This window comes from Ylistrum balloti, unplaced genomic scaffold (assembly GCF_031769215.1).
Source record: "Ylistrum balloti isolate Yb309-2 unplaced genomic scaffold, AGI_CSIRO_Ybal_v1 Utg370578, whole genome shotgun sequence".
In the NCBI taxonomy this organism is placed as follows: domain Eukaryota; kingdom Metazoa; phylum Mollusca; class Bivalvia; order Pectinida; family Pectinidae; genus Ylistrum; species Ylistrum balloti.
In genome coordinates, this window is record NW_026782360.1 from 662,172 (window position 1) to 686,225 (window position 24,054).

The 24,054-nt window shown below is 34.1% G+C and overlaps 1 protein-coding gene across 1 annotated transcript; it reads left to right on the plus strand.

The window, feature by feature from the left end:
• Positions 1–1,601: 1,601 nt before the first annotated feature.
• LOC132556561 (WD repeat-containing protein 1-like) lies at positions 1,602–23,251 on the plus strand. The gene is made up of 16 exons (XM_060220972.1): positions 1,602–1,664; positions 4,464–4,591; positions 6,698–6,791; positions 7,492–7,639; positions 8,564–8,747; positions 9,145–9,219; positions 10,356–10,433; positions 11,012–11,103; positions 11,928–12,069; positions 12,486–12,567; positions 12,914–13,067; positions 15,434–15,515; positions 18,573–18,683; positions 19,197–19,364; positions 20,261–20,405; positions 21,018–23,251. Exons 1-16 carry the CDS (start codon positions 1,640–1,642, stop codon positions 21,116–21,118), a joined length of 1,809 nt encoding a protein of 602 aa, XP_060076955.1. The 5' UTR covers positions 1,602–1,639; the 3' UTR covers positions 21,119–23,251.
• Positions 23,252–24,054: the final 803 nt, after the last annotated feature.

Genomic DNA, 24,054 nt, shown 5'->3' on the forward strand with positions numbered 1-24,054 from the left:
AGAGGCTTGTTTACATTAGAGGGACTAGGAACGTTGTTAGATTCATGGAGATTGTATTATTCAATCTGTAATCACACAGACTGTCAAATATCAATGATCAATTTGTAGATGTTTCACAAGCTATTCAAGAGGAAATTAAATAGGAAAATGTCCACGAAGTGTTGAAACACTTGTAATAATAAATCGCTTCTTTTAATAATTTATTTCATTAAAACTATCCTTATTGTAACACAAAATTATATTACAACAATATTAATCTTAATGTAATAATGATCACAATAAGAGCTACATCCACACATGAGCAAAATTATGCCTCGTGATTATTGTAGTAAAAACCCACGTCGTTCTATTAATGAAAGTATCCTTGGGGTATGATGAAGATATAGCTATGTGGAGACGCACTTGCTCACATCCATATGAAATAATATAGGACATAATACAGCCTGTAGAACAGGGATTTATACATGGTGAAAAATAGGAAATTATACGGACTGTAAAACAGGGAAACATAAAGACTAATAGAAACAAAGCCTGTAGCCTATTTAAGATGCATTCATTCAGATTGTAGAATAAGAAACTATATAGGAAATATTACAGAAGAAACCATACACAATGTAAAAAAAAGCTGTCATACATGATGCAAAACCCTACGGTTCCGTGATAAGTACTGAATAATATAATACTAATTAAAATGAAATATTAAAATAGAAAACAGCAATTTACCAGGATGATACTTTCAGTTCGAACAATTATTAGCGTGTGGCGTTTCGCAGACTATACTGTCACCTTCATCAGATAAAACACAACACTAACATAGTTCTAATTACTATCGATATATCAAAGCATGCACGCACGCACGCACACACATACACACCCACACCTACACCCATCCACCCACCCACACAAACCATAACCCCCCCCCCCCCCCCGCCCCCTCCCCCCATATATATATTCAGTGTATACTTGTATGTTTCTACTGTGTATCTTATATCTAATTAATCTCTAACTGTATCACCTCTTTGCTTCACTCATTTGAATATCTATTGTTCGCGAATTTCAAACCATCTAAATGCGTATAAATGTAATGTTTTTCACAATTCAATTTGATAAGTATTTAGATATAGCTACTTCTAAACTATGCACTAATGATGTTAGTCAGGGACGTAAAATTACTAAGTTGGGTATATAACAGTGTTCCTAGTCTCAGGTTTAGGAATTAAGCTCGTTGTCTACATGTACGCACACATAAGCTTTGTGAATAATGCTCGTTCATTTTCATCGTATATATGCCACATGGGTGAATAATAAAACTGCATAATACAGCTGTTTTGTCCTTCTCTGACTCGTCAGTGATCCTTTGAGACGATTGATAATATACATTAGATCTGTGAACGTACGTTCGTGTAATTCTGATTACTTAAACAAAACAAAATATTTTGTTCCACATGTCAATTCCAAAAATATCAATGACTTTTAGATACCGTTACATGAATCTTACACCCATATCTCGACATGCTTACTACACTGATGAAGATAATGCCAAATATGGCCTGAAGGGTTTACGGACATGCGCTGGGTTCACTTCCGATTACTCACTTCCGTGTTTAAGCGGTGAGGTGAGGGAAGCTAACATATCAGAATGTCGACTGTAAAGAATCCTGTTGGTAAGTTTCCGCTTACAACATGCATTCTGCCAAGGAGGTTCATCAGTATCAAAGAAACAACACGAGTCGAAGGTCGCTACTGACGATGCGACGCATCAGATTATAAGAAATAAGTTTCAGGAAATGAGCCCCAACCAAAACTTCTGAACTTGTGTTCATACTTTCCTTAATCCGGAAGTGACAGTGATTTTGATATTGCTGATGCAGAGATTCATCAGATGCATGGGCATTTTTTCACATCATTAGATATTCTAGCATCACACAATTCTCAATTAACTCCACTTGTTTTGATTGTGCTTCAATGTGCGACATACTGAATAGTATTTGGGTTACTCGCGGACCCGCCCACACCCGCATTCTGTGACGGTGAGATGATCAAATATATTCAGTCCCAAGGTTTTTACACAGGAACGGCTATGCTTGGCTTCCTAGATAAGTGTCTAATCTATATATGTAAAAACTGTGCCATGTCATCATTTGTTACTACTACATACACCATGTAAACACAGACGTATCAGATGTAAATTTCTCCAATTGTTGAAAAGGTTCATCGGCAATAATATTTTGTAGATATCTATATTCTGACATAGACAACACCTAGTTAGTACCCTTAATCAATTTTCGCTTCTTGATATGGTTGAAGCTGAGAGCGCCTTTCCGTACTTTAGCTTTGTTAGGTAACTTTCAGAAATCTTCGGCACTCAAAATCGCCAATTTTGCCAGACAGTAGTGACATTTGGAGTCGCATGTAATATGGTAGTTTTATAATTGGTCTTGATTTATAAAACTTTTGAAAAATCTGAAAAAATTTCTTTTTGAAACAAAATCTGAAAAAATGTAAAAACTCTAAAGTGAGTACACGATGAATATTGCAAGACAAACAAATTTATATAGAATGATATTGTCTTGAGCGACAGGAAAGTTGTCACTTATATGTAAACTTATATATACAGTGAACAAATAGAAGTTGAAATAAGTTAAATTTGCCTTACCATTCATCAAAATACTGTATGCCTATAATTTTGCAGCTGTCGGCCAAGCCAATATATGATTCATCGCCCAAATTATCATTACTGGACATTGTTTAGCTACTTCAAGACTCAAAGTGTTATGGTCTAATAACAAACTTTACTTCTTTGTTGTGTTATGATGCTGAACATGCTTATTTCATCAAATATGGCTGATTCAATGTATATTGTCTCCATAAACACTACTGTTGAATATGTGTCTGGTTGCGGAATTGAACTCAGAAATGAATGACTAATGTCCTTAATTTTCAAAAGGGAAATAACTCTAGGTATTTTAACTTCCTTGGGCATTTACAGGTAGAAATTGTGCTACTTTAACATCGTGCAATACACCAATCACTTTTTAAAGACATTATCTGATGATTTTTCATTTATTTTCATTGCTTGTGACCTTTAAGTTTATTGATAAGTGAAGAGCTGAATTTACAGTAGGCTTAGGATATATGCCTTTGAATACTCATTAAGTGATTTTAAATCAATATCATAGTTATTGTCGATACCACAAAATCATGTGTAATACTTGTTATAAACACAGAGCAGGTAAAGTGTTTGTGACCTATATTTCAAGTTTACCTAATTGTAGACGAGAAACAAAAGAATAAAATAAAACTACTAACATTTATGATAGAAAATGAACTGTTTTTACATTTTTTTTTTCAGCAGTAGGTCCTTCAAACAAGTGTATCACTAGGTCATATCCAATTTCAGAGTAGGTAAAGTGCACGAAAAGCAGCTGGTAATGTGTTTTAAAATGAAACCTTGCGTTAAGCTTGTTATTTCAACCAAATGATTTCAGCCAATGTACTCTGTAAAACGTGCCACCAACCTTGATTTTCAAACATAATGGGAGTTTATTGACACTCTTGTTTACAGGGGATTTATTTGAAATGGATTGAATGGTTACATATGAACAAAAGCAAAATAATAACTTTTTAAAATGCTTAATAAATCTAAATGTTAATTACACAGAACAAACCCACCATACCATCCATTTCCGATATCTTGATATTTGTTCCATGTTTTTAGAAAGTATCAATATGACTTCAAGGTTTGACAATAGATATTTAATAAATGACTTTTAACATTAAAGATCAACATACGAACATTCAGAGACATGTGTAATAGGACAAGATTTGAAGTAGCCACAGTTTCCTTTGGTTCAAGGTACCACACCAGATGTCATTTTGACAGAAATATCTTGTCAGGCATCTGTCCACCCAAATGTAACAGAGATCATTATCTATTTTGATGTCTGCTAGGATTTGACACTGGGAGCTTTGGCTTAATAGTCTTATGTTCAAGCAAATGAGTTAAAGAGAAGTTCTCTCTATACATGCTAGTATTTTATCCGGGTTACGCAAATAGGTAGTGTAGAAACCAGGGGGGAACAAAATGAAGATCCCAATGAAAGGAAAGAGATTGTATAGCTCTTGCTGTCTGCAGGAGACAACAGGAACTTGCATCATCATGATTTGATCTCTTATGAAATTTGATACTGTTATTTCCTATTGCAACAGGGCTTAGCGATCTTGGGAGTTAGTTTTATGATTCATTAGCATTGCTTAGTTAAAAATCCTCTCACATTAAGGCCATTGTAGACTGTTCTCTTTCATCCCAGCTATCAAGAGAGATTGTGAGATAATGATAAAAGTTTACTAAAGACTATAAAAAATATATCTCTAACAATGAATCCAACATTGAGATATACTTAATACTATAGACACCGTTTAATTTGTAGTCAAGTCATTATATTGCCCAATTTTTGTTTTAGCGGACAGCATCTTTGCCTCCTTGCCTCGGACAACAAGAGGAGTACCCATCATTTTAGGAGGATGTCCACAGGGCAAGCACAAGTTTCTCTACACAAATGGCAACAATGTCATATTGCGTGACCTGGCAGTAAGTGGAGATAAGATGGGAAAGATTTTTTTACAATACTTAATTTTCTCCCACATTTCATAAGTAATACCAACATTTATTCGGAAGCATCCAGAGTCTTTTTTGTACTACTGTCTTGTATATCACGAAAACAAACAATTCTGAGGGAGTCCTGTCAATACATATTTCATAATTTTTGTTTTTGTTGATTTTTTAAGATTACAATTTTTAAAGTTTTTGATAGTCTCCTCTAATTTTTGGTACTGAAATATGTTAGAGCTGCACTCATGCTGTTCCTGTGGAAGCCCATTTTGAGAACTATATCTCTTTGTAAGTGGGCTCATTAAAATTCTGGAAATGTTGTGCTTGACTCATAAGACAAAAAAAAAAAAAATAATAATAAAATTACAAACTACTTGTCACATTACTTAAAGAGGATTTTCAAAATTTTGATGAATAGTGGCTTTGTGTGGCAGTATAACATTATTTTAATAAAAATAAAAATGTGACACTGAATTCCTTAGATTTAAGACCAGACCAATGATAATGCTAGTTTTGATTCCTTATGATATAACTTATAACATAACTCCTTCCCATGTTTCCATTGATAATACTTCATAGCACAGTATAATTTATGGGGGATTTCTGGTATAAACTCTACATCAATGCACTTGTCAACCACAAGATCTACCCTTCATTTTCTTTGCTGTTATTGCGATCCCCTTTTGTCGTCTGTTGTAAACTTTAAATATTTTCAGCTTCTTCTGGAAACTCCTGAACCAATTTCAATGAAATTTTACAAAATTCTTCTTTCATGGCTCAAGCACACCAAAAATCTAAATTATATGGTCCCCAAAACTCAGGGGCCAGAGGGGCTGGCCAAAAAGGTTCAAAATGATTGAAACTTCTAAAATCTTCTTCTGAAATTCCACATATGATAGAATCAAGTATGGTACTCTTCATGGCTGGAAAGACCTTCAGATGCTTTACCAAAATTGTAAATTACATAACCCAAGGTCTTGCCTTTCCCTCAGGGAAGGGGGTAAAGTTTACTATAGTTTATATAGGAAAATCACCAATCACCAAAAGTGAGTCAAATTGACTGAAACTTCAAAGATGTGCCTGAATGGAAGATTTAAAACAGGAAAATTCAAACCTTGAGTGTAATTCCTTTTAATTCAAACTTGGTTAGAAGCCTTAGCATCGGACATTAGTTAATGTATATATAATTTACTTTTGCATTATAGGTACAATAGAGTTAAAGTTATATTACTTTCTGTAACAAAATCATTTCTATGACATGTTACAAGTAGGATTGTGAGTCGGGTGACTGTTATGACCCTAGGGCCTCTTGTTTTTGTATTTTGTTGTGTACAACTTCATTCATGAACTGTGAATTCGCACATTTCATGTGGTAACACCCTAGTTTTCAATAAAGGGTTTGTATCAGATTAGAGAACATGGTGATGTCAATGCTACATCTGTATCTGCTTCACACCTGTTAACAGCTATATCCACACATTTTATACGGTCATCTGGATTGTGAAATTGGAATATTTGTTTGAGTTGAACTAAGCTTGATATTTGGCAGTTTCAAAAGTCAAATTTACTTGTCAAAATACGGTAGTAAAAAGATATGAGAAATGGTCAAATTTAACTTTTTTTTTGCAGTAAAAAATAACCTCTCAAAAGTCTACTGAATGCACTGTATTTACTGTCATTTACTGATGAGAGAGTTATCTCCCTTATCTTATTATTTGGAACAATGTAAGGATAAGGCTTTACCATTATTTCAATAATTCAAATATAGTGACACAACTACTTTCATGTACAAATGTCAGTCAGCTGTTTGGTCAAGATTAGTAAAGGGTAACACTGGACCAGTGTCCAATGCACTGTGGGTTTCTTATCAGAATAGATGCATTTATGGTTCAGTATAAAGAGCAAGTGGAGGTCACAATAGCCCTGCCCTTTACTATTCTTCATTTTTTTTTATCCTCGTCTACATTTCATCTTCTGTTACCTACTCTTAATGGATTTATAAAGGTATAACAGAAATACTTATATGGCGAAATTTAATTGTGGAGAAAATTAAACATGACAGGGAATCAACTTGATCGATTACAGAATCCCTACATGGATGCAGAGATCATCACAAAACACTCCACTCCTGCCACTGTAGCTCAGTGGTCTCCATCAGGATTCTACATCGCCTCTGGTGGTTAGTATAGTTTGATAGTTCATAGTAATTTAACTTATACAAATATTGATCAATGTGTTGCTTTATATCAAAAGATATATTTATACATGTAGGTAATGTATAATAAACAATTTCTGAAAGATGGGCATGGAATTCTTTCAAAAGTATATATTAACATTGGGAAGATCAAGAACTTATATATCATTATAAGTTCTGAATCTGTGTAGACACATCAGTAAAAAATTATTTTGCATCTGTGTAGACACATCAGGAAAAATTATTTTGTATCTGGTTAGACACGTCTGGAAAAATTATTTTGTATCTGTGTAGTCACCTCTGAAAAATCATTTTGTATCTGTCTAGACACCCCAGAAAAATCATTTTGTATCAGTGTAGACACCTCTGGGGAAAATATTTTATATCTTTTTGGACACTTCAGGAAAAATCATTTTGTATCTGTGTAGACACCTGTGGGGAAAATATTTTATATCTTTCTAGACACTTCAGGAAAAATTATTTTATATCTGTGTTGTCACCTCTATGGAAAATGTTTTATATCTGTCTAGACAAGTCAGAAAAAATTATTTTGTATCTGTAGACACGTCAGTAAAAATTATTTTGTATCTGTGTAGACACCTCTGGAAAAATTATTTTGTATTTGTCTAGACACGTCAGGTGAAGTTAAGATCTGTTGGTATATGATTATTTTGTATCTGTGTAGATACATCAGGTAAAGTCTTGATTTGGGACACTGTCAACAAGGAGCACCTCACCAAGTATGAGTATCAACCAATTGTTGGTAAGATCAACGATATCACTTGGGACGGTGAGAGCAAGAGGATGGCTGTAGGCGGGCAGGGTAAGGGCAAGTAAGTAGAGTTCAATTTAAAGGTCATCTACTGTATCATGACAGATTCAGGGCCTATTATTGTGTAATAAGTAGTGTTAATGACAATTTGTGTTTGCATTAATTCATTCAGTATTAAAAATTATTTTACTTGAATATATAGGTTAATTTTTGGTTTGATTCATCCACATTCTTCAGCATTGTCATTATTGTCAGCAAAATCCTCACACAAGTTGCACAAAACAATCTTGATAACGTATACATCATGATTATACATTTTGTATTTGTAATGTTTATTGACAGTGACTAGATAAACATAGAACATTGGGATATTGTTACTGAAGGTATAAAACTTCTGTTGATCATCAAATACTAAATCACTGTATATCTGATCGTAACTTAATGTACAACATAAATAAATGCATTAAATTCTAATTATCCAATTCATGAAATGCTGACAAGGTGTACAGCAATTTTTTGTTTAGTGTTGACATAAGATATGATATGAAAGTAACTTTTGGCTCAGTTTCTGTTGCTAAATCATAGACTTTTGAAAACTGATGACACGAAAACAATTAGCCATAATTAATGATTAAAATGTGTTGAAGAAAAAAAAAAATCAGTTTCCTCTTTGTCACGAAGACAGACAACATTGACAATGTTAAGAAGGTATAAAAAATTTGAGACTCAAAATGACATACTTCACCTGTAACTGTTCAAGTCAAGTAATCTCTGTCTCCATTGCACAGAAGTGAAAGATTCTATTTCTCTTTTATACTTAAATGGACTTTCTTGGTAGATGCTGATACAATATAGTTATCAAGTGACAATAAATGAATCATTTGATGTGTTGAGTGGTATGTTCCGTGGTGTTTGACATATTTCTTCACAGAAAGTCTAGATAAACTCTGTGTATTGATACAGGATGTGTACCTTGATATTCCAGGTATGGCCATGCATTCCTAGTAGACTCTGGATCTTCTGTGGGAGAAGTCGTTGGTCACACTAAGGCTATCAACAGTTTATCTATACGACCCCAGCGACCTTATCGCCTGGTGACCTGTAGTGAGGACTACTCCATGGTGTTTTTTGAAGGACCGCCATTCAAATTCAAGAAAACTATTGCTGATGTTTGTATTATTTTTATATACCATCAGCTGAAACAAATGCCAAAAATACAGTAATAAATCTACATGTGAGTCCTGAGTCTTGTACTCATATAATTTTGGTGGGACTCAAACAATTTCTGTAAATACTTATGTTTTACACTGACTCAATGAAATAATTCTAGATTGATCACTGAAAATGATATGTATTTGAACTTAATATTAGTTAAAACTAGAAGGAAGCTTTGCATTAAATCAAACTGATCCTGATCTAGATCTCGTCTATCTGTCGGACAGAATTCATGGATGGTAAACCGGCGATAGGGTAATCCAATCTTAGTGTGGCATCCTTAGTTTGTAGAAAGTAATAATCTATATTATCAAATTCTGACTGTTAGCTGTAATATTTTCATGTTTTCAGCACACAGCATTTGTAAACGCCTTGAGATACGCCCCTAAAGGTGAAGTTTTCATCAGTGGAGGAGCAGACAAGCAGGTAAACAACATGATTTGCAGATGTTATGGCATGGACTACAATTATATCAGTTGATAAGTTGTAAGAAATTGATTGAATATATAAAGAAATAACACCCATGTTATTAGTCACTAATGAATCAGTAACTTATGTTATGAATTTACAGTATATATATTTACAGATCTAACCTCTCCACTTGTAAAATTTAACTAATATTTTGGTCTAACTGACATTGGATACAGATATTGGTTATAATGAACATCATGTTTAAAACTGTATCACTAATCTGACAACATTATTCAAGATTTTTCATACTTGTTTTGTCCAGCACACACTGTTGTGTGTCCTTGAGTTTGCTGGTGTGATAGAATAATCTGATATCACCAGTTCAGTACCAGTTGTCATTTTTGGACTGAATGAAATTCTTTTTAGAATGATTGTTAACAAATTTCTCAATATAAGCTAGCCAACAAATGCTGCAGAGACAATGCTGTGTTCTTTTCTATGAATTGGTCTGGAACATACAGCTCAAAGGATTTTGTACTTTTCTTACCTTGAACAGGTAAATCCAGGCCTCTTTCACGGTGTGAGATTTGCTTGTCTCACCCTAGGGTTGAGACAAGTTACACATGCACTTTGCACATTTTGAAAACAATTGAAGAGACTTAAAATCCTGTGATCATCCTAACATAAATATATAGATATATAGATATATCAAGTGTATAGTTTTATTTAATGTTTTATTGGCATGCACACTATAATCATGGTTTGTGTAAGATTAAATCACAATGTTTGAAATGTCTGAGACAGGCACTGATCATACATTGTCCAGGTGTTTTTGTTTACACACAATATGCTTCATGTTGCACGCGGACAAGAAAACAGGGTAAGAGAAAAATGATCATATATAGAGTGAGATAGGGGATCTCAACCCTCAGGGAAAGACAACTCAGTAATCTTCCCCCTTGTGTTGAGATATCCCTATCTAACCCTAATGGGGATGAATGATTTTATTTATTTTTTGGTCAATCTGTTCTTGAAGTATTCAAACAGAACACTTGATTGATGAAATGTTGATGGGTCTAGGCAGCATACTTTACTGTCAGTTTTCTTTCCCTTTCTTTTTTTATAAATGTGACCTTTACTCTTTTTCACAGGCTTTTGTCTATGATGGGAAGACTGGGGACAAAATTGGACAACTTGGAGATCCAGCTCACAGCGGGGGTATCTATGCTGTAGGTATAAAATTGTCAAACACAAGATGATTGTGTTTCAAATACATCAGGTTTTTAGAATATGCTTGCCATTAAATACAGATGTCTATGGTTTAACCTATTATAAGACATATGTATAATTTAGTACTTTCCAATAACACAATATTAAATAGGTGAGATGTGGGTAGGGGTAGGTGGGCGAGGTTGGTAGTAGTTGATTGTAGACCATTGGACTAAATAACCTCAGATGAAGGTCTGAGTTATGTGGTTCGACTCTCCTTATATGTGGTAGTTTGTGTTTCTCAGGAAGTTAAGAAATGTACTGGTTTGGGCGAATTTAGTTGGATCCTTGGGTGAGACACTGTGCACTGCATGGCACTTAAGAGACCTCTCCTTTGTTATGTAGTGAGGTAAGCACTGGTCACTATAAGGAGAGTCCGCCTAACCAAAGGGCATTAAACACAATGAACAAAAACTTTAAATAAATTGCTTTTATACATATTTTGTTACAAGCAACATAATTATATTGATGATATGTTGTGACTTTATGACTTTTGGTTTGCGACATGTACCTAAGGGATTTTTTCTTGACTTGACAGCTGAGCTTCAATATTGATGGTAAAAAAGTGTTGACCTGTTCCGGTGACAAGACATGTAAGATCTGGGACGTGGAGACAACCACTTGTGAGACGTAAGTTTGTGATGTGGCAATCTGAATATAACTTTCATCTTGTTTCTAGTATGTATTATGTTTTTTTTTCTAGCATCAAGCAGGTTTCAGCGTGAACTCCCAGGGCTCTTGATCTGCCAGATTTGGAGGCCGATATTCGACCCCATTCCCAACGCAAAATAGTATCTTTTTTCCCAATTTAGACCCCAAGTTTTCCCAATTCTAAGGAAAACACCATTATTTTTCCCAATTCTAAGGGCCCTGGGCCCCAGTCCCAAAATGGGGTGTGAGAGCCCTGACTCCTGGGTTATTCTGCACTACCTGAATGGTTTTATAGTTGATTCAGCAGTGTGCTTTTTTTGGGTTTTTTTTTTGTGTGGACGAATAACTGTCATCGGTTACCCTTTCTATTTGTTCTACTTTTGTTGGAATTGTTAAAATATTTATCAGTCAACACGTTGTGATTTTTTTTCTTCCTTTTTAACCTTGTAGCTTTTCTGGTATTGAATAGCACATAAACCTACCGAAGTATTTCAAATTTCAGTTATTTTCAATTTAACGATTTTGTAGTCCAAACTAATGATACATGCAGAAAATTTTCATTGAGTATTGTGTTTAGCTTTATTTCTGTGTGAGTGAGATTCTTAATTGAATATACATTTTCAAAAAGTATTTATTACATACAATGAGCTAATTCTGTCCCAAAGTGCTGGCATTTTTTTAAACCTCAGTGTATACTCGTTCTTGTGTTATGCTGGTGATTACCAGTATGATGTATATCAACAAAGACTTATGATTCAAGATTAAGATGTGCTGATGAATATCCTGTTTTCCTGCTATTTCAGAACATTTAACATGGGAACCCAAGTAAATGATATGCAGGTGGGCTGTCTATGGCAAGACGATTACCTCATCAGTATTTCCCTCTCTGGCTACATCAACTACCTGGACATTAACAACCCTGACAAGCCCCGTCAGATCATCAAGGTAAATAACAGTGATGTTTCATACAGGTACAGGTTCATGCTATTGCATGATATCTTTTTAATTTGACGGGTGATAATTTTTGTTAATATTGACAGGGGTGATAACTCTTGTTATTAAGGATGTAACTGAAGACATGTATTCTTTCTCCTTCCATCAAGTTTGACATATATTATATGAATGAAGCCGAATTATTTAATGTTATTTTGATTTATCGTTTAGTATATGCCTTATGAGCCCTTTGTCTTGATGTAGTAATTCTGAACCACTAGATTGATACCAGTGAAACACATGATCAGCATCTTTGTTCCTTGTCAGAATTTTATGTCATTTGTGTAAAATTAATTATCTATACTTACCAGATACAAAATGACAAAAAAGGAATTATTTTAAATAACAGATTTTGTAATCTATTTCAGGGAACTAACAAAGCCGTGACAGCCATGTGCCTGTCAGAAGATAAGAGTACTGTATTCTCCGGCAGCTCGGATGGACATATCAATATCCTTTATTTAACTTGAGACTGATGTTAAGTAAGATTTGTCTGAATTTGACTTTGATCAATTTGCTGATAGATGTTGATATATCTTGTGAAATATTGCTTTACTGTAGAACTAAACCACATGTTTACAGATAATTTAAATGTAGGTAAGACCAGCTTTGGAAAAGCAATCAGTCGTAACATTTCCAGAAACTGCTGCAGAGGACCAATCAGATACACTGATGGAGAAAAGTCATTTGTTTTCTATTTCTTACAAATGGTAAAAACAGTGGTAAAAAAGAATTGGAAACCATAAGCTAGGAATAAACTGTGGACTTTTCAATAAATTTCCTTAACACAACCAACACTATATGAGAACTGACACTTTTGAGGATGGAGAGATGATTGGCAAAGGTCACAGTAACAAGGTCATGGACATGAGGATATCTGAAGACACTATGGTCTCAGTGGGAATGGATGATTGTGTCATATTTAGTAACACTGAGAGTAAACAATACCCGTAGGTATACTTTATAGCACATTTATATATACACTACTGTAATTATGTGGCAATATGTCTGATAATAAGCCCACCCACATCTATTGGAGTTTCAGAAGATATTCCAGCAACTGTTTATCATTTTCCTGTGATAAGCTGAGCACCTGTCCTCTTCCCCTCCAACTATGCTACAGAGGTTATGATTTGGTCACCATGGTCTTATTGCAGCATCAACACCCAATATTAAAAAGTACCCCCTCTCTAGTGTCATTATAAGTTTCTCAGGTATACATTATATTATAAACTGTTACATGATGATTATATACATTGTGAACACAATAACCAAGTGTTGTCCAAAAGGTACATTGAATACAGTAAACAGGTGTTGTCTGACAGATACAGTTAACACAATGAACAGGTGTTGTCTGACAGATACAGTTAACACAACAAACCGGTGTTGTCTGACAGATAGAGTTAACACAATGAACAGGTGTTGTCTGACAGATACAGTTAACACAATGAACAGGTGTTGTCTGACAGATACAGTTAACACAATGAACAGGTGTTGTCTGACAGATAGAGTTAACACAATGAACAGGTGTTGTCTGACAGATGCATTTAACACAATGAACAGGTGTCTGACAGATACAGTTAACACAAAAATCAAGTTTTGTCCAAACGGTACATTGAATACAGTAAACAGGTCATGTCTGACAGATACAGTTAACACAATGAACAGGTGATGTCTGACAGATACAGTTAACACAATGAACAGGTGTCTGACAGATACAGTTAACACAAAAATCAAGTTTTGTCCAAACGGTACATTGAATACAGTAAACAGGTCATGTCTGACAGATACAGTTAACACAATGAACAGGTGATGTCTGACAGATACAGTTAACACAATGAACAGGTGTTGTCTGACAGATACAGTAAACACAATGAACAGGTGTTGTCTGACAGATGCAGTTAACACAATGAACAGGTGTTGTCTGACAGATGCAGTTAACACAATGAACAGGTGTTGTCTGACAGATGCAGTTAATACAATGAACAGGTGTTGTCTGACAGATGAATTGAACACAATGAACAGGTGTTGTCTGACAGATACAGTTAACACAATGAACAGGTGTTGTCTGACAGATGCAGTGAACACAATGAACAGGTGTTGTCTGACAGATACAGTTAATACAAAAACAATACAGTAGTTATGTAACAGAGGCAAAAACTTAAGTAAACAATTGATATACAACAGACGCAGTGAACACAATAAACATGTGTCAATTATCCTTCTGCCAAATAGAATGTTCTAATAAAATCTTTTCATTATACATGTACCAGATAGAATGTGTTCCTATCCATTTTCATTATACATGTACCAGATAGAATGTGTTCCTATACATTTTCATTATACATGTACCAGATAGAATGTTTTCCTATACATTTTCATTATACATGTACCAGATAGAATGTGTTCCTATACATTTTCATTATATATGTACCAGGGAGAATGTGTTCCTATACATTTTCATTATACATGTACCAGATAGAATGTGTTCCTATCCATTTTCATTATACATGTACCAGATAGAATGTGTTCCTATACATTTTCATTATACATGTACCAGATAGAATGTGTTCCTATCCATTTTCATTATACATGTACCAGGGAGAATGTGTTCCTATACATTTTCATTATACATGTACCAGATAGAATGTGTTCCTATCCATTTTCATTATACATATACCAGATAGAATGTGTTCCTATACATTTTCATTATACATGTACCAGATAGAATGTGTTCCTATCTATTTTCATTATACATGTACCAGATAGAATGTGTTCCTATCCATTTTCATTATACATGTACCAGATAGAATGTGTTCCTATCCATTTTCATTATACATGTACCAGATAGAATGTGTTCCTATCCATTTTCATTATACATGTACCAGATAGAATGTGTTCCTATACATTTTCATTATACATGTACCAGATAGAATGTGTTCCTATCCATTTTCATTATACATGTACCAGATAGAATGTGTTCCTATACATTTTCATTATACATGTACCAGATAGAATGTGTTCCTATCCATTTTCATTATACATGTACCAGGGAGAATGTGTTCCTATACATTTTCATTATACATGAACCAGATAGAATGTGTTCCTATCCATTTTCATTATACATGTACCAGATAGAATGTGTTGATAAGAACACTTCTCCAATACATTGTATTGTGAAACTATTACCACTTTATCTATTCACCCTCTACATTAAGGAATACACTTCTGACATATCTAATATATAAAACAACTGTCTGTTTCTGTACAACTCTATATATTTATTTTCATGTGTACATAATTTCATACTTTTCAGGTCTGAGTTTATAAAGTTAGGTTCTCAACCTCAGGCTACAGACACAAAGTCAGGGACAACAGTTGTGGCGTGTTTAGGAGAGGTGAGTGATTTCAAAGTTATTCTCATTTATATTTATGTCTGTCATCATGAGTGAAGGGAGAATTGTATTAAAGTGTTTGACATTTCTTTCCATTTATTTACATACATCTAAGTCCAGGGGTCCGGAAAAGCACTCGTCCTGTCGTCATGGACGATTGAAAATTGTCTCGGACAACCAGATTTATCCTTGTCAGTCGTCAATCGCACGAGTACATTTTACCAATGATATTAATGTTACAACTTAAATTTCAATAAAAATCTAAAGAAAAATTAGAACAAAGAAACATGTTTAGGGTACTTCGAAAACGAAATTTTCCAGTCTGCACTCTAACTTTTGATTATACCGGAACTCCCTTGATGTCAGATATAGCATTAGTCATTTTCCCGCAGTCATACTGATGTCAGGTGCTCTTGGGCAGTACCAACATGTACCTGTCTGTATTTAGCAGCACCTAGTCAGTCAGATGTAAACAAACACTACGGCTAGGCCTAAGTCGTGCATAATGTCTGACGCAAAGCAGCCATCACTGCATAGTTTTTTCACTTAAACTTAAATAAAAATAGAAAAAAAGTCACATGTCACATCCTCGCTGATTAAGTCGCTATTTCATAGCTGAATTTGGACGAGTAAATTTGCAATCTGGACAAGTAAATTTTTCAGCCCACTAGTCCTGTGCCTAGTGGTTTAAAATATTTTTCCAGACTCCTGAAGTCCCATGTAGTTTAACATCTCTTAAGTTCAAAGATGATATCTGAAATATTTGTATATATTTTGTAGCTTGTAGGTCACAAGAAACTTTACTTTTTGTTTAACTGAAATAACATTGACATACATTTCACTGTAAAGGCAGATGTTTTTTATGTTTAGCTGAGATGAAAAGCTATGATGTTAGATGAAATGACCCTGTTACACTTCTGGTTATTGATAAATTGATGAGTTTTTTCTATGTACATGACTGACACCTTTATTGCAATTAAAAAAAAATTCTGTTTAATAAAACTGTTGAAACTTTTATCACTAGTAAGATTTCTCTTGTATATCCCTTTACGTGCGAATGTTTGATGTTTACAGTTGTAATGAGTACATGTATATTTAAGGACTATCGATTTAGATTTAACAATATGCAAAAAAAAAAAAAAAGAAATAAAAAAAAAAATTAAGAAAATCCAAGGTTGGAAAAAGCCTGGACAAATGTTACCTTGTATACAGTATATTGAAAGTCGTTAATTTGTGTTGTGTACAGTGTTGTAGACCAAAAGATGTACACTATGGCCACTTTCGCGTAACCTGGTACTGAAATGGTAAAGGTGGTCTAGAATTATTCCATTGTACATGAAAGCACATATACTGTTGTGTGACCTGATATATAACTTTGGAATTTACTGTCAAGCATAAAACATTTCACTAAAATTAAGATACTGTCTATTTCATTTATACTTTAAAGCACAATGTTTACAGAAATATGTGAGTGCATCAGCCCTACGTTATTCTGAAATTCTGAAAACTAATGATGTTTGACAATTTAGATTTGGACAGGTACATCTACACCCCTCAAACTGCATGTGCCAAATATTCAGCAGTCCAGCCTCAGTCTCAATCTGTACCTGATGTTTTTCTTGCAGGTTCAACCTGTTTGTTTCAACTGAAGCAACCTTGGTTTCAGCTATGTTAATTATCTTTCATACCTGTAATATACAGATCCATACATATTTGTTGTTCCATGTTATAGGCCTCAAATTTAACATTTTTTGTCAGTTGCTGAAAACAGCAAGTGCCTTAAATTTGTACTTGATAAAATGACTTTTTACTTGCTATTATTGCAAATCTCCATGTTCAAATAATGTGTTTTGTTTTGTGATTTATAATGTATTGCCTTGCTTCATCCAATATATATCAACATTATAGAAGAACTGCTTTGTCCCAATATTTACACGTTGAAAATCAAAACTGAAAACAATTTAATTCTGTGAAATGTTAGGAATAGACAGGCACTCACAGTTTGTATCTGATGAATCCACTTGCTGAAAAAAGCAAGTCATTATATTTTCTACTTGCAATTCTTGGATTTCTACTTGCAAATAGCCAGTAAAAAGCCTTAAATTTGAGGCCTGTGTTAGATGCAATAGGTAGAGAAGTGCCAGGTTAGTGTTAGGTTTACACCACTGAAATGTTACTGAAGCAGTATGGTAGGGCGATACATATGGTATAGTAGTATGACGTAAATGCTAAGGAAGTGTGACAACTTATAATTTGATAGGTGAAGCTCACATATCAGGTGGCTCTTTTCGTACAATTTTCATGCTTCTGCAGTTTTCATCTGATGATATTATATAGATTTCAGTTGAACAGTATGCTGAACATGTACCAGACCCCCATGAACACTGATTTTCTGTGATCACTGCCTTGGAATGAGTCATCCATCTATTTCTGACCGATAATTATATACATTACAGCTAATTTAATGACTGTTTCATTGTACATCAGGAACAGGTCTGGATGTGGGGAACAGTTGACAAAATAATACCATCAACATTGTGTGATTACTATTTCACAAAATTTCTCATAATATGGAAACACTTTTTACCAGAAAAGGAAAATAGATATTTCATAAAAAGTGCTGTAAAAGTGAGCCGAATGTTTTACTAATGCGTTTTGAGTGGAAAGCCGTAGATGTAAGTGCTACAGAAACACTAAGGAAACAATAATGGCTGGAAATGGTACTGAAATGTTATAGTAGTATGACATTAACACAACTGGAGTGCTTCTGAAATGTTATAGCAGTATGACATTAACACAACTGGAGTGCTTCTGAAATGTTATAGTAGTATGACATTAACACAACTGGAGTGCTTCTGAAATGGCACGTTGAACAGAAAATGTGGACAATTCTGTACTTCTGAATAAGGTAGTTTTATAACATAAGATAACATTGATTATAAACAACAGTTTTTTTGTTCAGGTTTATGTTTCATTGAATGGTTGGTTAGAACTCTATTCAGTTTACCAGGTTCATAAAGAATTATATGATGTGTAACTTGAAATCAATTGTTTTTCCAGGTTGTCGTGTTTGAGGGAAATCAAAAGAAATTTGTCCAAACTGTGCCTTATGAACCTAAATCAGTTTGTCTCAACAGCTCTGGAACAGTGGCAGCCATTGCTGGATTGAAGGTATATTTAAATAAAAAAAATATTGATTGAAATACTTCTTAGCAGGTAATCCTCTGTGATGGTAGTCTATTATAATGATAACCTGACAATGTCAACTGCAAAATGGAGGTTACTTACTAGTTGGCTGTCTATAGTAACCAGTCAGCTGATGGTTGCTCATGTTTACCTGAGAACTGGAGGTCACTTACAAGTTGGTAGTTTTAAGTAACCAGTTAAAAACCACTGGAAAACTAGAGTTCACTTGTAGTTAAAATCTGTTGATGTATCTGCTGAGGTTTGTGTTCTACTCTCCACTACAACTTGTTAACCTTTAAACATTGACATAAGAACACCGTATCTTGCAGTCAAATGGTATTCATGTAACAAAAATTAAAACTCTGTTTTGTTGTTTGTAATTCTCATTGAAATCTATCTAAATTAAGTACCACTTTATCTTCCTTGTGATATGAAAAATATGAAACAGATACTGGAGTATTTCTACATCACTGCCTATTATACCTTCTTCTTTATCAGGACAATACCATTCACATATATGACCTGGGTGGAGGGACACTGTCAGAGATAAACAAAGTTAAGACTACCGGTGAAATAACAGATATGGAATTCTCACCAGATGGACAATTCCTTGCAACAAGTGGCGCTGATCGATATGTCCGCTGCTATGAACTTCCTGATTACCAGGTAAATTTATCACGATCGATATGTCCGCTGCTATGAACTTCCTGATTACCAGTTAAATTTATCACGATCGATATGTCCGCTGCTATGAACTTCCTGATTACCAGTTAAATTTATCACGATCGATATGTCCGCTGCTATGAACTTCCTGATTACCAGGTAAATTTATCACGATCGATATGTCTGCTGCTATGAACTTCCTGATTACCAGGTAAATTTATCACGATCGATATGTCCGCTGCTATGAACTTCCTGATTACCAGGTAAATTTATCACGATCGATATGTCAGCTGCTATGAACTTCCTGATTACCAGGTAAATTTATCACGATCGATATGTCAGCTGCTATGAACTTCCTGATTACCAGGTAAATTTATCACGATCGATATGTCCGCTGCTATGAACTTCCTGATTACCAGGTAAATTTATCATGATCGATATGTCCGCTGCTATGAACTTCCTGATTACCAGTTAAATTTATCACGATCGATATGTCAGCTGCTATGAACTTCCTGATTACCAGGTAAATTTATCATGATTGTGGTGTTATTCAGTGAATCTACCTCATCATACCTTTGCATATGCATCCTTGTTATATATAAGCTATAATATGTGATATGTGGTCATGTCCAATGTCATAAACTTGTAGGTTATGAAATCATAAATGTGGCTTGAGTGCATTGGAAAACGTTTTACAGTATAATTTGAAAAAAGGCCATGATTGTTTGGTAAAAGAATGACATATTTGTCTCCATTACAAACAAGTTTTATATTGTATGAACAATTATTGTTCAAAGTATTATTTTAAATTATAAAAGAATAGAAATTCTTAGGTGCATGATGTAAAAAAATTGTTATTCTACATAATTTGACCTGTGAAGTTTTTTTTTTCATTTCAGCTGATGTTTGACAGCACAAAACATTCAGCTCGAGTAAACTGTGTATCATGGAGTCCAGACTCTACAAAATTTGCAACTGGCAGTCTTGACACTAGTTTCGTTGTCTGGGATATAAGGAAGAAGGGATTTGACAAACAATATCTATGTAAGAATACAACATTTGTAAAGCACGAAAATGCCTTGGATATTTTCAAGCTTCATGGTTCCAAGGTCACATTAATGGTAGTAAATCATTCACAAAAATAATTTACTCACTCTAGTGACTTTTTTCTATAATTACTATGACTGATGAATACACAAAAATGTCTCCATTGAGTTTGTGTTTTAGATTCTGAGTCTAAATAACATTGATAAAATGTTATGGACCATGAATCTTAGCTACTTTGATTGAATACAATGAAAAATGACAAATAGGAGAATTTCTCATTAAAATTGTGCTTTATGGTTTTGAGGTCAAGCAAAAAGAAATGAACTACTATAATTTGCATATCAGAGCAATCATGCACATATTGCATTTTCTGCCCCAATAACGAATAACTGCTTGTCACACAAAATTGATTAGACAGGACTTCTCTTGTGAAATTCTCTTACAAATGTACCGAACAGGAAGTTTCCCTTGCAAAACCCCTACATTTTAGTGTAAAACTGGCAGGAATGTATGCTGGTTTACATAATTTTTCAGGCCATTTAAAACCTCTGCCCATGTCCAGTAAGCATGAATCTCTCAATGTAATCATATGTTTTCTTCATTTTACAGGTGCTCATGCTTTGAATAACATAACAAGAATAGTATGGGAAAGTTCTACAAATGTTCTGACAGCTGCCAGTGATAGCTGTATCAAACGATGGACTGTATGATGTCCTGGGACAGAAAATTACTGATGGCAATATTGATACCCTGTGGATTCTTGTTGATGTTGAGTGCCACTCTAACACATTACCACAGCTGAGATGTGATGTAAACATAGTTAACACACATTACAATATGGGTAAACACTATATGCTACAAACAGCAGTTAGTATTTCCTTGATCAAGCATTGCTATCGTGGAAGAGTGTCAATATGATAGATTTGCTTTAATATGTAATTGATATAACTTTTTATTCAGTAATTAGATATAAACTACTAATTTTTCAGGAGAGACAGCTATTGAAATATCTTGTTTGTCTGGGAATTTCACTTAGTATTGTATGTGCACAAGTACAAATCACCTGTGCTGAGGGCTACTGCTGTCTTAAGGAATATTAAAGATGGCAGGGGTGATGAATCATCACTTGACAAAATTAGAAAGTTAAAAACGAAAGTATTAGCCAATCTTTTTGTGGAAAAATTATTCAGGTACATTGAAATTCTCTTTCATATCTATATCAAAAGGGATATTACTCGAATCTGAAAATAGTTATATGAGCACATTGAACTTTGTCGACATGAAAATACTTATAATGCAATGTTAAATGTGGAAATAGGTATTATAAAGATTTGTTAATGGGAAAATTTTACAAATGTTTGTCGTAAAATTATTGTTTGTTTATTGTTCTCTATGCAAATTATTGTAGTAAACGAAGATGAAATTAAATGTGTGAAGTGTGAAACACAATGAAAAGGAGGCATGTCGTAAGATAGCATAGTAGATGATATGCTGGCCATGTCATATCTGTGCAGTTCAAAATGCTTGTGTAATGGCAAAATAAATTTAATTTTTCTTCCATTAACATTGACGAATGTGCTTTGCGGAAAAGGTACTTCAGTAAGTACTGATTTGTACACGTCAGAAGAATTGATTATACAGCTAGGAATAACGATACCTGGCAGGACCATTTCATAGTTCAGCAATCTTAAGCCACCATGAATCAACAGTGTAAATCTGACAATTCTCTGAGTATTAATATCTTACATTTCAATGTTTTATCCATTGAACACGTATTAGAATGTGTTAACCATAACATAGATAAGATAATATTGATGAAAACTTAAATAAAACATAAAAAAATCTTTCAGAATGCTATGATAGTAAAAACAGAATTAAGATATCGCCCCCAATCTTGAATGGGGGACTAAATGTGTACATTAAATCTGAATGTCGTAGCTGTTTCTTTACAGAAATATTTATTAAGTTGTACATCTACATGTAATGTCTTGTACATGAACCTTCAGCTATGTAACTAGTGCTATAATATGTGTAAGGGAAATAACTCTGGCACTGCTTCTGTCTTACTGTTATTATTAAACATTTATGGTATGACAAATGTTGATTTTTGTTTACTTTAAAACCAAGCTAGTTGGTTTATCACCCATTTCCGTGCCATTTAAAATTCATCAGTACTAGAATTGGAGAGATGGTTATACTTTTATTTGGTGTGATACATTCCTTCCTGGTTACACCAATGGTGTAGTGAATTAATGAAGTATGCTACATCCAAACCACACTTTATAGTGGTATAGGTGCCATGAGGAACTAAGGAAATGAGAGTGTGATATTTAAAAACGCACTTCTGCAATATGAGTCTTGTAATTACTACCTCCTTGGTTCATATTTATTTTCTTGATATATATAGATATATATTTCATTTGAGTTTTTATGAAATGAGTCTTAGAAAAACATTTTGAGATCAGATTCATAAAAAATTATGATTATGAAATGAAAACAAATTTAACATCGTTTTCATTACATAACGGAGAAAATATATTTTTGTCAAGTTTTATTTAAATTCAAATTGTAGAGGCCAAATCAAACAGAGGCAGCCATTCTGTTGCATATCATGACAAAAAGTCTTTGTCCATATTATGACATCACAGCTGATTTCTAACTGGCACAGCCAATGAAAAAGCCCTAGAATATATATTACACTAGTGAAATGTACACAAATCCATGTAAATTACACGGGCAAATTCAATGGATTACAGGTCAATTGTGATAAATTGTTAAAGTTGTCAATGTGTGTACTGTGTAAGTTGACTGACTAATTGAAGAACAATAAAAATTCAATGGTATGTAGAAATAGTTGTCTTTAACAATTACTGAGAGAAAAGGAGAAATACACAGCAATAAATAGCTTCAGTGCATAACTGGCAGGAAAACTCAATGATCTCAATTGCAACAGACAGACATTTTAGACAATCAAGTTTATCCAGCCGAAAACAGAGAACATCATCTGTATGAAGTGACCACAATTACAACTTCAAACTGAACACTGACTGTGCAGAATAATTCTGAATGGTTATCCTAGTCTCAAATGCTACATTTGTCATGGTTTATATTGGCTGTTGCCCACCATTTTTATGCAATTACGTTTGGGCAGTAAAACAAGTTTCAGAACTACAAAATATTGATGTATTGCCACCTGTGAGTTATTTTGATTTATATATATCAACCTCGAACACATTCAGGTCGTAGATTCTATTTATCACAATGTCATTTATATTTTATATTTATCATAAAGAGGAGGCAGACGGCAGGATTCATCTGTCCGGGCAATGTAACGAGGTCACAGCACCAGTTCAAGGACATCATGTCAATAATTCGTTATCGTCGCTTCAACAATGCTGCATATTTGAGATAATACTATTATGACATAATATTTCTAGAAGAGTATAAGAAAACATAATCGTTCACACCCATGACAGTGTGGTAGGGTGACCTCATTCCTTCGGAAAAGAATGATTAAGTTGGTAATCGCTGCGCAATCCTCTTCTTTGCCAACTTTAAAATCCTTCCCCTTGGGAACGGATCTCATTTGACTGCATTTATTGTTTCAAGATATTTTAAAGACTGCCGCATCATTTCTACTTTAATT

Coding starts and splice junctions, on each gene's coding strand:
- LOC132556561 (XM_060220972.1), top strand. CDS start 1,640: ATGTCGACTGTAAAGAATCCTGTTG. Junction 7,640..8,563: donor GGCGGGCAGGGTAAGGGCAA/GTAAGTAGAGTT, acceptor TTGATATTCCAG/GTATGGCCATGCATTCCTAG. Junction 9,220..10,355: donor GTGGAGGAGCAGACAAGCAG/GTAAACAACATG, acceptor TCTTTTTCACAG/GCTTTTGTCTATGATGGGAA.